This window comes from Podarcis pityusensis (assembly GCF_964106645.2).
Source record: "Podarcis pityusensis genome assembly, chromosome: 6".
Taxonomy (NCBI): domain Eukaryota; kingdom Metazoa; phylum Chordata; class Lepidosauria; order Squamata; family Lacertidae; genus Podarcis; species Podarcis pityusensis.
In genome coordinates, this window is record NC_138030.1 from 6,081,573 (window position 1) to 6,096,286 (window position 14,714).

General features: G+C 46.4%; 1 protein-coding gene across 1 annotated transcript in view; it reads left to right on the top strand.

Annotated features, from left to right (window-relative positions):
* The window catches only part of PRPF6 (pre-mRNA processing factor 6), a 33,079-nt gene extending 22,632 nt beyond the window's left edge, over positions 1 to 10,447 (top strand). Inside the window, exons 15-21 of the mRNA XM_081011078.1 lie at positions 605 to 724; positions 1,468 to 1,644; positions 2,249 to 2,382; positions 2,473 to 2,564; positions 5,472 to 5,586; positions 7,974 to 8,100; positions 8,860 to 10,447. Of these exons, the coding sequence (XP_080867204.1) occupies positions 605 to 724; positions 1,468 to 1,644; positions 2,249 to 2,382; positions 2,473 to 2,564; positions 5,472 to 5,586; positions 7,974 to 8,100; positions 8,860 to 9,012 (918 nt within the window). The 3' untranslated portion in view covers positions 9,013 to 10,447. The remainder of the gene's footprint in view (positions 1 to 604; positions 725 to 1,467; positions 1,645 to 2,248; positions 2,383 to 2,472; positions 2,565 to 5,471; positions 5,587 to 7,973; positions 8,101 to 8,859) is intronic.
* The last annotated feature ends 4,267 nt before the right edge of the window (positions 10,448 to 14,714 follow it).

Genomic DNA, 14,714 nt, shown 5'->3' on the forward strand with positions numbered 1-14,714 from the left:
TTTAATGTTTAATGCATTACTGTATTTTAATATTTTGTTGGAAGCAGCCCAGAGTGACTGGGGAAGCCGGATGGGCGGGGTATAAATAATAAATAATAATAATAATAATTATTATTATTATTATTATTATTACTCTGTGTGTCTCCTTGATGAGGCCTGTCATGTTTTGCAAATCATTATTAGGAAAATTACATGTTTCTTAATTTTTGTAAAATTGTTTGTGTGTGTGTAGTGGCCCCACATTTCTCTCTCTCTCACTCACTCACTCACTCACACTGGGAGGAGTGGTGGGATATTGGTACGAGAAATAAATAAATAAACCCCGTGTTTGGTGAGTGCCATTTCAGCACTGTAGCTCATCCATCAGAGATCCATTGGCAGCTTCCACTGAGCAAATCAGAAGGTGGTATCTGATTCCTGAACTGCCAACAGGACTGCGTAGTGTTGGGCTTTCATGCACCACACTCTGTGAAGAACATGAATTGCTACCTCTAATGGAATAGAGCAAGAACAGGGCTGGTGGATCTCGAAGAAGCAACATCCTTTTAACGCCCACCACTGCTTTCCTTTACGTATATTTGTCTGCCCTTCTGTTATTATTCAGGCCAACCCGAACAGCGAGGAGATTTGGCTGGCTGCTGTGAAGTTGGAATCTGAAAATAACGAATACGAAAGAGCAAGGAGGTTGTTGGCCAAGGCTCGTAGCAGTGCCCCAACAGCCAGGGTAAGCCATGCGTAGCTCTGAGGGTATTTCAGCATTGAAACCACCACCCAGGTCCCAGTGAATGTATGAAACCACCTTTACAGACCTGGACACATTTCTCTGTCTAGTCTAATGGTGATGGTTTGAGCAAAGGGTCTTTTCCCAATCCTTCATCCTTAAAGTCCTTCAACTGGAGGTGCTGGGGATTGAGCCTGTGACATATTACAAGGGGAAGCATCCGCTCTGGGACCAGTTACAGTCTGGGTCTTTTCAATAGTTTTGCTTGAGTTGCTTTTTAATATTTTAAACATCGTGCTTCCCAAGTGTTCATTGTCCAGTAGAAACTCGATTAAATCGGTTGAAATGAGCAACCAAACAGTACAAAAACTTACCGTATTTTTCGATCTATAAGACGCACCAGATGCACCTAGTTTTTGGAGGAGGAAAACCAAGAAAAAATATATATTCTGAATCTCAGAAGCCAGAACAGCAAGAGGGATCGCTGCGCAGTGAAAGCAGCAATCCCTCTTGCTGTTCTGGCTTCTGGGATAGCTGCGCAGCCTGCATTCGCTCCATAAGACGCGCACACATTTCCCCTTACTTTTTAGGAGGGAAAAGGTGAGTCTTATAGAGCAAAAAATACGGTATTTATGGGGCATAATAGCTCTCGCAAGGTGTGGGTGTGTTTGGACTGGAATACGTGTGGTCTGGCTGTGACAGTCTTTGAGATGATCTCTCTCTTCCCCTCACCTTCATCCTCTTAGGTCTTCATGAAGTCTGTCAAACTCGAGTGGGTTCTTGGGAACATTGCTGCAGCTCAGGAGCTCTGCGAGGAAGCGCTGAAGCACTACGAAGACTTCCCTAAGCTGTGGATGATGAAGGGGCAAATAGAGGAGCAGGAGGAACTGATAGAAAAAGCCCGAGATGCCTATAACCAAGGGGTAAGGGCACAACCTGCTTCCTTTTCCTCTTCCCCACCTCTTCCTCATTCCTTGGGGAGAAGATGGAAAGCTCCAGCAGTAGCCTCTGCAGTCGAGCATCCCTGTGGAAAGCCAAACAGGAGCATCAGAGGTCAGGCTCCTGGCTCAGACCATTGCAGCCACTGCATCAACCTTGCAGTCGGTGTCAACGTTTTATCAGGCATGCCAGCAGTTCTTCTCTCACTCCCACCCCAGTAATTCTTGCATGCTTTTGCGTTACTGTTTGGCTCGGACAGATGTTGTCCGTGAGGATTAATGAGTTGTTCCGGGAAAGTGACTGACTAGCGAGGCTGCTCTTAAGTATCTGATCGATAAACCAGACTCTCTATAGACGTGCCCAGCTTGGACTTGTTAACGGGAACAGTTGCCTAAGGACAAATAAATTCTTGTTTTCCCCACCCCCATTCCATGATGGTGCAGAGATAATTCCTCCTGCCATGAAAAGAGTCCAATCCAATAAATAGAGTTTGTAGCCACAGGTCTTTTCAGCAACCGAAGTGTCTGTGGCTACAATTATGTGCACGGTTGTGGCTTCTTGAGTAAGGCTTTATTCCCTTACAAACAGCTGAAGAAATGCCCTGGTTCCATACCCCTTTGGCTGCTGTTGTCCAGGCTGGAGGAGAAGGTCGGCCAGCTCACCCGAGCCAGAGCCATCTTGGAGAAGTCTCGCTTAAAGAATCCAAAGAACCAAGACCTGTGGTGAGCCTATGGAGATTCCGTGTCTTTCATTTCTTAGAAATCTCCTGCAGCTTTGCTAACCTTGAAACGTCGTGCTCTTCCCTCCCGCAGGTTGGAATCCGTGCGATTAGAATACAGAGCTGGACTGAAGAACATCGCCAATACGCTGATGGCCAAGGCTCTGCAAGAGTGCCCCAACTCAGGTGACAGAGGGGTCCTTTCTCTTTCGCGTGTTGGCCTTTGCTTAACCTTTGAGTTGACTTCTTTTAAAAACACAACCCTCTCAATTAGCACCACAACTTTAGGCCAGCTGGCACTAAAGCAAGCTCAATGTGCCCACCCTTCATACTGTGTGAGGCCCGCCCTCACATGATACCTGTCTGCAGTTTGTACTTCCATAGCATCCTTTCCCCTGTCCTGGCCATTAGGACAATCATAAAGTGTGAGCAGGATCTGTGGTTATTCCCTCAATGCCAATAGATATTGGGCAATCCATGGGTTTGAACTTTGACATTGCCATTCCTCTTTCTGGTCCACTAAACCCCAGTCTACCTAGGCCTCATTCTCCTTCGAAACTCATCAGACGTCTACCAGATGGTGCATGTTTCAGTTTCCTGACACATCTCCCTCTGGAGGCTTGTACTCAGTCTTGTTTGCTTATCTCTGAAGAGATGAGAGCTGATGCTTGAGAGAGGCTCTGTGTGGGTCTATCTGTGGCAGTTAAAATTCTCTACGGGTGGTCCTAATGAATGGCTGGCTTGCCCACACCAAAAGTGCCCAGAGCAACCTTAACGCTTATCTTCTATGCCAAGCCGCCACCTATGGAGAAAAAGCCCTCCTTTGATACTAAGCAAATAAAGAGATTGCAAATGGTCAGTTCAGCCCACCGGGGCTTATTTCTTAGTCCTTGAATGTTGAGAAATGAATGCAGTGACTGAATAAATGTTCTTTTGTAGTAATCACCGGGATGTTTAAAAAAAATTCTTTTTTATCTACGTAGTAATTAAATGAAGGAAGGGGCTGATTTGGGGAGGGTGGGTTGGTTGCAGATGTAGGATATAAAGCCCTTTAAAACAGGCAAACTCTGCGCTTCAGATGTTTTGGGACTACAATTCCCATCATCCCTAGCTAACAGGACCAGTGGTCAGGGATGATGGGAATTGTAGTCTGGAGGGCAGGTTTGCCTATGCCTGCTTTAAAACAAAGAGTCATGAAAGCACATCTGTGTAGGTCTCCTTTGCAAGATTCAGGTGTGCTGCTTGAGCTCATCCTGGCTATCCAGATGGCGTGGTGGCCGCAATACAAACCAAGCCCCTCCCAGCCCACATGGGATCTTTCCCCCTCAGCCCAAGCCCAAATGGGCAGCTTGCCTGTGTTGCTTCCTTGCACAAAACAGGGTGTCATGCTCCGAGTTGCTGGATGTCACGATTTGCTATTTGGATTCCCCCTCGCCCTTTATGTGTTGATTTTTTACTTCCCTTGGGTCAGACCTCTGGTCCACCTAGCTCAGTATTGTCCACAGTGCTTGGCAGAAGCTCTCCAGGGTTTCGGTCAGGGAATCTCCCAGCCCTACCTGAATACGGCAAGTGTTGAACCTCTGACCTTCTACATGCAAAGCGAATTCTCTGCCACTGAATTACGGCCCTTCCCCCCAAGTTTATTTCTTTTCGTCTTTCTCTCTCCCCCCTCCCCCCTTGAACCCAACACCAAAGATTAAAACTTGCCTATGATAACTTTTTTTTAAAAAAAAGTCAAGTATGGAAAAACAGCGATAAAACTCAAAACTCAAGCTTGTTAGAAAGCACAGGGGGAAAAGAGTCAAAACAAAATTCAGGCCAAACAGTTCTTGTAACTGCAGAAGTTTAATCAAGAGGGCAGCTGGGGAGAGACCTTTTGGGGCAAGGAGTTTTGCACCACAGTTGCAGAAATGGCTCCCCAGGTGGTGCAGAGCTGCTGTGCTAGCTTCCTGGCAGGTACAAAGGGTCACTGTTGCTTACCTGGGAGAATGAGCTGGTGGGGAAGTCAGCGCAGTGCTTGAGTGTTGCATTGGCTGTTCCAGTGTGGTTGCATCACACCAACCTCCCCATCACCAGCCCAATCTCCCCTCCCCAGTAAGCAACAGCTGTTCACCTAATAATAATAATAATAATAATAATAATAATAATTTTTATTTATACCCCACCCTCCCCAACCAAGACCGAGCTCAGGGCAGCTAACACCCGATATAAAAACAAATTGATTGAAATACAACTTAAAAACAAGATTAAAATACAACATTAAAATACAGCCTCATTTCAATGGAAACTCAAATCAAAAACATTTTTCGGGATGAAAACTTCAAGTCTTCACCAAGGCTAACTTTCCAGACTGGTCCTACATGGGCCAGAAAAAAGCCAGGGAAGTCCCCAAATAGGAGTTCCATCACAGGAGGGGAAAGGAAAAAAGAAGAGGGGGAGGGAATCAAATTGATTCCAAGCCGAAGGCCAGGCGGAACAACTCTGTCTTACAGGCCCTGCAGAAAGAAATCAGATCCTGCAGGGCCCTGGTTTCATGAGACAGAGCGTTCCACCAGGCCGGAGCCAGTGTTGAAAAGGCCCTGGCTCTGGTTGAGGCTAATCTAACTTCCTTAGGGCCCGGGACCTCTAGGGTGTTGCTATTTATGGACCTTAAGGTCCTCTGTGGGGCATACTGGGAGAGGCGGTCCCATAGGTACGAGGGTCTTAGGCTGTGAAGGGCCTACTGGTAAGCTCACATTTCAGCTCCACTCCACCTGGCGAGGTTGCTTCTGAGCAGGGACATGCAAAAAGGGACAGGTGAGAAGCATCATTCAGAAGCACACTGTTCAGTTTGGGGATCTCAACAATCTAATCCCTTCTGTTTGTGTTGCCAGTATTAGCACCTGCAGAGGTTTTAGTCTTAAGAGAGATACAGAAGTACCGAGCATCTGCTGACAGCAAATGTATGCAAAACTACCTAAATTAAAACGGTGGAGTCTTTTTGTGTGTGTGGGAGCCTCCTGGCTAGAAGGTTATAATACCTGCTGTGAGTAAGCAATAGCAGCTTGCCATTGTCTGTTACCTGGTGCGACTTCAACCTTCTTTGACTTTTAGGAATCCTGTGGTCAGAAGCAATCTTCCTAGAGGCAAGACCCCAGAGGAAGACCAAGAGTGTGGACGCTTTGAAGAAATGTGAGCACGACCCCCACGTCCTCCTTGCTGTGGCCAAGTGAGTAACGGCGTCTGCTTTGCAATCTGACTTGCAGGGTTTGTAAAGCCTTTTTTGGATAAGAAAAGTCTGGAATCCTAAGTAGTTCAGAAAGATCAGGTCCCCTTGGTGGACTTTGCTTAAAGGCTGAGCGATCAAGAAGTTGCATGAAGTTAGGAGCGGTCAGCACATGCTCTGCACAGCTCTTCTTCCCCTTTTCCTTTCATACTCCCCATTTCTGGAGAAAACATTTCCCATTTTTAAAGACTTGTGGTAAATCACAAAAATTATGTGTTGTGTTAAAAACAGTCAGTAAGCATTGTACAAATCCCGGATCTCCAGCTTGAGCAACTTTTAATAAGTTGAAGCAAACTGCATATGATTTGATTTTGATGCCTATGCTGGAGTGGCTGACATTGGCTTATTTGTTTACTTACTTACTTGCTTATTTAATTCCATAAAATTTATACACTGCTTGATTGTAAAAAAACAAACACACAATTGAAGTGATTTACAAAGAGATAAAACAGTAAATTCACTACCCTTCTTGAAAATGTGCAAAAGTTTAAATATTAAAACAGGTTAAAATTCCCTCAGCTGTTAAGCAACTTGATATGCCTGTCTACACAGGAATGCTTTTAGCACATTTGTCAGCCATTATCAAGTACTGCAATGGCTTTGAAACTGTGTTCTGAGAATATCGGGAGTTTTCCTTGAATGGAAAATGAGTAGAGGTGGACACAGTCTTCTCACAAGGGCAGCTTGCCCTCCTGATATTCCCCTGTTAACGCACTAGGTTGGCTGTGCTCTAGCATGCTCTCCCTATACAGACCCAACAGACCTGGCCAGAATTGCCCCATGGCGCTGGAGCATTTGCCCCTCAGAACTGCCTGCAGTTTGCTCGCGTTCTGCTACAGACACTCAGGAGTGGGGTTGTTTAGTGCATGACCCGATCAGCACTACTAATTTGTTATGATAAGTTAAATTTGCTCAAGGTTTACTTGGCTGTACATGTATCTTTGAAATGATTCCACCCCACCCCCAACTTTGTTAACTTAAAAAATCCCAGGGCAGATGGATTAAAGATAGCAAAAGGGTTAGAAAATTGCACGAATGGAGATAGAAATTTTCAAAACCACTGGAATGCTTGGCTTGGAGAGTCTAAACTCCAAGACAAATGGGTAGGTTCCTGAGAGATTTCAGGGTAAATGAGGAGTTCATGTAGTTCTCTACAAAAACCGTCTAGCTTTTGCTGGTCATCTAAGCAATGTTTCACAGCCCTAGTGACCTGTGTCCCTGCCCTGTGATATGGTGCAACCCATCATAATCCATGGGCTTTCAAATGACTTTCAAGAGCATCAGGTGTGAATCTTACAGGTAGTGTTTCTTTCCTCTTATCAGCCACAATCCAAAGCCGCAGTCATGCAGCTCAGACTTGCAGGCAACCTTTCTATCAAATCACAGCAACTGAGATTTGTTGGTCTTGACTGAGCCTGTCTTTTGATGTGCATAAATTGACCCCTGTCACAACACAACAAAACAAAAGCCAGTGCAGCTGGTTCATTGGGGGACAAATCTTAAAAGTGCACAAGCAGATTTTTAGAACATGCAGGCTGAAAAGCTCTGGAATTAAGCATAGCCCTTAGTTCTCTCTCCACAGCTGTGCCTGGCTGCTTCCCAGGTGGATTTTCCGTAGTTAACAGCTGTGCTCTGTTGGAGAAGGGGATCTCATTTGGTTGCAGACTTCAGCATTGTACACAGTCCACCAAGCGTGTCTCTTGACGCAGCTCCCATTCATTTCCACGGGGCACGCACAGGAACCACTTCTGCGGCACGGTGCCCATCGTTCGTTCGATCGGCAATCTAAACAGTCTTCCATTTCCTAATCCCCCTGCCGGTTGGCAGCAGGCCGAGTTAGGTCTGTTTGTGTGTTTGCGGCAGAGTTGGGGCACCTATTGCCCTCCTAGTATTATTGGGCTTTCAGCTACTGTCAGTTTTGGCCATGCTGGCTGCGGCTGATAAATATTGGGGTCCCGGCAGCATTTGGAGGGTCGCTCTTTCTCTATCCCTCGTTGATGGGACTGCTGTGCAGGTGTTGAATGGAGTGCTGCGGGGTGGATGAGCATTGCACAAATAAACTAAAGAGGGTCCTTTCTGGCTCGGCTAGAGATGATTTACTGCTTTCCCTGTAGTGACTCATCTTTTAAAAGGCAGCTTAGCATTTGCATTCTATCTCCTTGCAAAGGCCAATATAATATTCTGAAGAGCATTCCAAAAGTTGTTTCCTCTGCATAGGCTGTGTGACTAGATACTGGTCAAGGCAAATGCCCCGATGCATAATGTGTTATCAGAATGGTGTTGCTGGTCTCCCCAGCTCACCTACTTCTTTAACTCTCTTTCCTCCATAGGTTGTTCTGGAGTGAACGTAAAATAACCAAGGCTCGTGAGTGGTTCCATCGGACAGTGAAGATCGATTCTGACCTAGGGGACGCCTGGGCTTTCTTCTACAAATTCGAGCTTCAGCATGGCACAGAGGTAACTTCAAGGGATCTGCCAATCTTTAATTGGACCCGCTGAGGAGATTTTGCTGATTTGGGGCACCTCAGTTTCCTGCTACTTTCCCTTTCCAAGTCTGCAAAAGTTGAGGCTGAGCAGGATTCCATGTTTCTTGGGAAGGCGCTTCAGTGATCTTCTGGGGAGGGTGAGCAAGGATCTCATGGGAGTTCCTTCACCTGCTCCATATCTCTCCCCTTGGACAGGGCCTGCCTTTCTCGAAAGAGCACTTCTTGATGGATGTCACTCCCTTCCTTTCAAGTGCTTCAGCCGTTCTCTGGCAAAGGCCTTTTTTAAAAAAGGACGTGCTGGGCAATGTACCTGCTACTTCATACGTGGAAGCAGGGTGCAGTACTCCCAGCCTGTGGTTCCACAACTCCTCGGGCTGATCTCAGGGCATCCCCTTTGCAACGGTGAGCTTTTCCATTGGCCCCAACACTGCCAGTCATTTCAGTAACTGAATGCACATGACTGAGGACTGTGGAATTCATAGAGAGGGGTGGATTGGCCTTCTCAGCCCAGGGAAACTGAACCCACATAACAGGTCAGAGTCTAGGAAGAAACATGTGCTTCCTTCTAAGCTGCAGTCCTAAATGCACATACTGGTGAGTGAGCCTCACAGAGTGCAGTGGGACTTCATTTCTGAGTAAAGATATCTAGAATTGCACCGTTCTTGGGGATCCTTCTGGACGTCAATGGTTAAAGCTGATTCCTCTGCTGTTTTCTGTTTTCTCCCTGCAGGAGCAGCAAGAGGAGGTGAGGAAGCGTTGTGAAAACGCAGAGCCGCGCCACGGAGAGCTGTGGTGTGAGGTCTCCAAGGACATCAGCAACTGGCAGAGCAAGATTGGGGAGATCCTGGTGCTGGTGGCGGCCAAGATAAAGAACACCTTCTAGAGGGGAGAAGAGGCTTTGTTGAGCCACGCCGTGGCCTCTTTGCTTGGCTTCCACCCCTTGGACTTCGTCCCCTCAAGCTATGGCTCCTGGAAGGAGTCTGGAGGGCAGAGAAAAGGGGGTGATTCCCCCCCCCCCCGGTCAGCTTCAAAAGGAAAGCCAGTCCCTCCCCCAAGCGCTTCTTAATGAGCAAAATAACGATTGTGTAGGGAGAGAGCTTTATTTACCACCTTGGCCATCCTGAAGCATGAATAGTGGGAACCTTGGCCTGTCAGCTGGCAAGCATTTTATTTCACTCTGCCTGGACTCCACCTGGTGTGTTACCTCTGAAAAGCAACTGAGCCTTTTTAGTTTTCCAATACTCAGTTTGTCTTACTGTGTCCTCGATGAAAGTGACTCCTAGCTGTTTAGAGCATGGCAGCCTGCGGAACACAAACAGTGAAATATAACCTGTTTTCAAACAAGTTTAGCTGTCCTGGTGTTCCACAAGGGGGATTCTCTCTGACAGAGAATGTTAGGGATCTTTAAGGAAAGCCTAAGACCTTTTCCGGAGTTTTCAGAGCTTCTTGTGTGGGAAGCTATGATGTTGAAACCAGTTCAGGTTTGCTGTGTAGATGTGACCCCATCAATGCCAGAAAGGCAACGATTGCTCAAAGACCCACAGATGGCAGTAGAAAGGCAAAAGTTGAAAAGGTTGACTTCAGGATGAGACCTGTTTGGAGCTCAGTGGGGTTAGGACAGAACTTCAACAAAATGCCTTTAGCTACATTAGAGTAGAGAGACTATTTTGTCAATTATTAAATTTCTCTCTCCGGAATTAAGACGTCATCTTTCTTAAGAGAAAGGTATCACAGGAGTAGAACAGCAGTTGAAAATAGACTTTGCAGTCCACATGCTTAACCATAAAAGTCGGTGGCATAAGGCCGGAAAAGCAAGAAGGAAACCCCTTTCCATGTCAAACAGAAGAGGCAGCTTTTTGGGAGGACAGAGGTGGGTCAGCGAGGTCTGTGGGTTGTACACAAAGCCCAGCAGGAATGTCACCTGCGCACGTCCCAGTGAAATGAATGGGGGCAGCACAATTGTCCCCGCAGGTACATGTGAACCTCCCATTCATTTCACTGGAACTTGCATAAATATGTCCCAATGACGGACGTGTGTGGCTGCCTTGGATGAAAGCCTTTTTGTCGTGTAGATGGATTTTTAAAAAAATAAATCCCAGCTTGAGTCCCTCCCACAACACACCAAAGCTTTCCCATCCCCAGATGTCACAATCCAGTACCCCTGACACCATTTCTTTTCCCAAAACGTCTTCTGTGTTAAGATATATCTTGTGTGTTTCTGGATGAAACCTTGGTTGGTTTTTTTAAAAAAACATGAACCAATGATGGTTGTACATAGTAAGAAGCTGTAAAATACAATCCTGTTTCGTTTTGTGATACTTTTTTTGACTCTGATCTTTACTGTGTGTGAGAGATGAGTGCGGTTGTTTGGAGTTGACAAAAAAAACATAGGTGGGCATGGAGGCAGAGTGCTTACTATAGGAAAACCTCTAAAGTGGTAAACCCCTAAATTAGTGATGGGGGAAGGGGGCATGGATGTTCAGACATTCAGTAGACTAGCCTTTTCCAATGTCTTGCCCTCGAGAGGTTTCGGACTGAAACGTGCGTCACCCCCAACCATGGAAGGCCCCAGGCTGGGAGATACATCACTTGAAAATACAGCAGGAGTAGCCCATGTCATGCCTCTCAGATGGGAGATGTTGTCCAGCGATATCCGAAGGTCGCCACATAAGTTTCCCCAACAAATGCCATGGGGCTCTGAGACCAGTCACAACTTCTAATGTTTCCAGGTTTCCCTTCTACATTCAGAAATGGCATGGAGAGAGGGTAGGCGCTAAGGCTAAAGCCGCCCCATTCTCGATTCTTCATTGTGATCTCTGTGCAGGCACTCACGAGAGAACCTGCAAAGGAATCTTCAGAGCCTAAAGGTGTTTGGCAACTTGGTCCGCCCTCCATGTCTAGTGTGTGTGCCTTTAGAGGCGGATGCCCAGTTTGCCTGTGACAGCCATATTTATAATACTAAGAACATTTCTTTTGGGTGATCTCCAAGTGAACTGGGCCCATGTTATCTATCTCTCTCTTCTTTTCTCAGTGCTCAGGAGGGGATAACTGCTAGAAGCAATCGAATGAATGCTGAATGGGGCATGTTAATCCTCTACTTCGGCTAATAAGTGGGCTCTTTCACTACACCACTTTTGGGTGGCAGTGGTTTTGTTGTTGCTGATCTTGCAGTGCCAAAAGCCCTCTCCACTCCACTCTTTATGTAGTTTCACTTTTTGTTGGACGTGCCAGATTTGGGAGTACAATCTCTGGGAAAGGATTGGGAAGCGAAACCCTGAAAAACCCTTCTCTGAAGATTCTGGCAAAATAATTGGGTTCAAAACAATTACAGTGGTACCTCGGGTTAAGTACTTAATTCGTTTCGGAGGTCCATACTTAACCTGAAACTGTTCTTAACCTGAAGCACCACTTTAGCTAATGGGGCCTCCTGCTGCTGCCGCACCACCGGAGCACAATTTCTGTTCTCATCCTGAAGCAACGTTCTGGACCTGAAGCACTATTTCTGGGTTAATGGAGTCTGTAACCTGAAGCGTATGTAACCCAAGGTACCACTGTAGATTCTCCTGGATCCTTCTCCAAATGACAGGGCAGTGTGTATTTTTATGCCCAATCTTGATTCTTATACTGTAATTAGAATATCGAAAGCACAGCCCTGTTTGTTTGGGTTTTTTAAAAACACGATGGCAGCTTTCTGTCAAATGTACATGTGAACTATTCAGTTCTTGTTCCTGAAGGGGAGATTTATTTACCTTCAGCCTCCTCTGCTGGTGGAAAGAAAGAAGAGCATCCTCCTTGACCATCGTCTTAGTAAATTTTGTTGTTTCCTGTGAAATCCTTGGCCAAGCTGGTCAACGCAGGATTCTGCATTCAGTTTGCGTGTTTGTGCCATAAACCGCAATGCCGGCTGAAGGCTGAATCGTGCACACGGCAGTGAATAGATCCAACTTGCTTGCAGTGGGCTGAGGCCCAGCAAAAAGACTGTTCCACTGCTGTATCTCCAAAGATGGTTTGGTGAAAAGGATCTAGGAGTCTTGGTTGACCACAAACTTGACATGAGCCAACAGTGTGACGCGCAGCTAAAAAAGCCAATGCAATTCTGGGCTGCATCAATAGGAGTTTAGCATCTAGATCAAGGGAAGTAATAGTGCCACTGTATTCTGCTCTGGTCAGACCTCACCTGGAGTACTGTGTCCAGTTCTGGGCACCATAGTTCAAGAAGGACACTGACAAACTGGAACGTGTCCAGAGGAGGGCAACCAAAATGGTCAAAGGCCTGGAAACGATGCCTTATGAGGAACGGCTAAGGGCATGTTTAGCCTGGAGAAGAGGAGGTTAAGGGGTGATATGATAGCCATGTTCAAATATATAAAAGGATGTCACATAGAGGAGGGAGAAAGGTTGTTTTCTGCTGCTCCAGAGAAGCGGACACGGAGCAATGGATCCAAACTACAAGAAAGAAGATTCCACCTAAACATTAGGAAGAACTTCCTGACAGTAAGAGCTGTTTGACAGTGGAATTTGCTGCCAAGGAGTGTGGTGGAGTCTCCTTCTTTGGAGGTCTTTAAGCAGAGGCTTGACAACCACATGTCAGGAGTGCTCTGATGGTGTTTCCTGCTTGGCAGGGGGTTGGACTCGATGGCCCTTGTGGTCTCTTCCAACTCTATGATTCTATGGATGGGGCCAGATCCTGCTGATACGCATGTTGCAGGTCTTGAATTGTGGGTGGTGGGAATGCGGAGTGAAATGGACAAGATCTGCCAGAGGAAAGAACTGCACCTCAGCGGTACAGCATGCTTTGCTCAGGGAAGGGCCCAGATTTGGCCCTTGCAATCTGCAGGTAGGGCTGAGAAAACGTGTCTAAAAACTTGGAGAGATACTGCCAGTGTTGACAATGCTGAGCTTAGTGGATTAGTGGCCTGACTGTTTAAGGCAGATTCTGTTCCTAGAGGTCACTGGAATCTTTTCCCCATCAGCTATAGATCAGCCATGGGACGCGGGTGGCGCTGTGGGTTAAACCACAGAGCCTAGGACTTGCCGATCAGAAGGTCGGCGGTTCGAATCCCCACGATGGGGTGAGCTCCCGTTGCTCGGTCCCTGCTCCTGCCAACCTAGCAGTTCGAAAGCACGTCAAAGTGCAAGTAGATAAATAGGTACCGCTCCGGCGGGAAGGTAAACGACGTTTCCGTGCGCTGCTCTGGTTCGCCAGAAGCGGCTCAGTCATGCTGGCCACAAGACCCAGAAGCTGTACGCCGGCTCCCTCGGCCAATAAAGCGAGATGAGCGCCGCAACCCCAGAGTCGGTCACGACTGGACCTAATGGTCAGGGGTCCCTTTACCTTACCTATAGATCAGCCACTGAATTAGGATGGGTGCCTGTATAACTCCTCTCTATGTCCTGTGTAATTTACTAGATGATGATGATTACAAAAAAAGAGAAGAGAGAGGTAAGAATGGTATAAAAGAAAGCCGCCTTCTGTAGGTTTTCTAGCTTGCAGCACTGATGGATAAGTAGCTCACTCGGGCTTCAAATGGGAGCCATGCCTTGAAATGCCAAGACGTGAAACTGGCGTCTTTCACTGGTGAATCGTAGACTTGCAGAGTTGGAAGGGGACAGCAAGGATTATCTAGTCCAGCCCCCTGCAATGCAGGAATCTCAACCAAAGCATTCATGACAGATGGCCATCCAGTCTGCTTAAAAGCCTCCAAGGAAGGAGAGTCTACAACCTCCTGAGGGAGATTGTTCCACTGTCAGAAAATTCTTCCTGATGTTTAGTTGGAATCTCCTTTCTTGTGACTTGAAGCCATTGGTTCGAGTCCTGCCCTCGCAGGCAGGAGAAAACAAGCTGACAGACCGTTAGATCATGAGTAGGCAAACTAAGGCCCAGGGGCCAGATCCCGCCCAATCGCCTTCTAAAGCGTTTATTAATTTTCCAATAAGAACATCTAATTAACATATCAAATCAAATCGCCCAATCACCTTCTAAATCCGGTCTGCAGACGGTCTGGGAATCAGCGTGTTTTCACATGAGTAGAATGTGCCCTTTTATTTAAAATGCATAACTGCCTAGGTAGGAGAAGTGATTGGCATTTTCCAACGTTACACCATTGAGTTGGATTTGTGGTGCTGCAGAGGGTTTATTCTGGTCTATATTGTGCCTTTGAAAACTTAATTAAAAACAGCGCAACCCATTGAGTGTAGAGCTGAGGAGCTACAACACATTTGACTTAATGCACTCGTTCAAAACAAAACCATCCATTGCCCTTGTCTAAAGGATCTCCTTTAAGGTTTGGAATTGCCCAAAAAAGATGTTAAATTATTTTTGTATGCCACAACTGCATACAAAACTGTTAGCGAAGAATTGGAAAACACAAGATATACCAACAGTGGAAGATTGGCAGGTGAAGATGATGGACTTTTCGGAGCTAGCCGACCTGACTGGAAGAGTCTGCGACCAGAAGGAGAAGGAGTATCAGGAAGAATGGATGAAATTTAAAGACTATTTAGCTAAATATGTTAAGATAACTTAATTGGAAAAGCTTGCAAATAATAGATAGGCTTAGGATTCAAATATGTAAGGAGAAGATT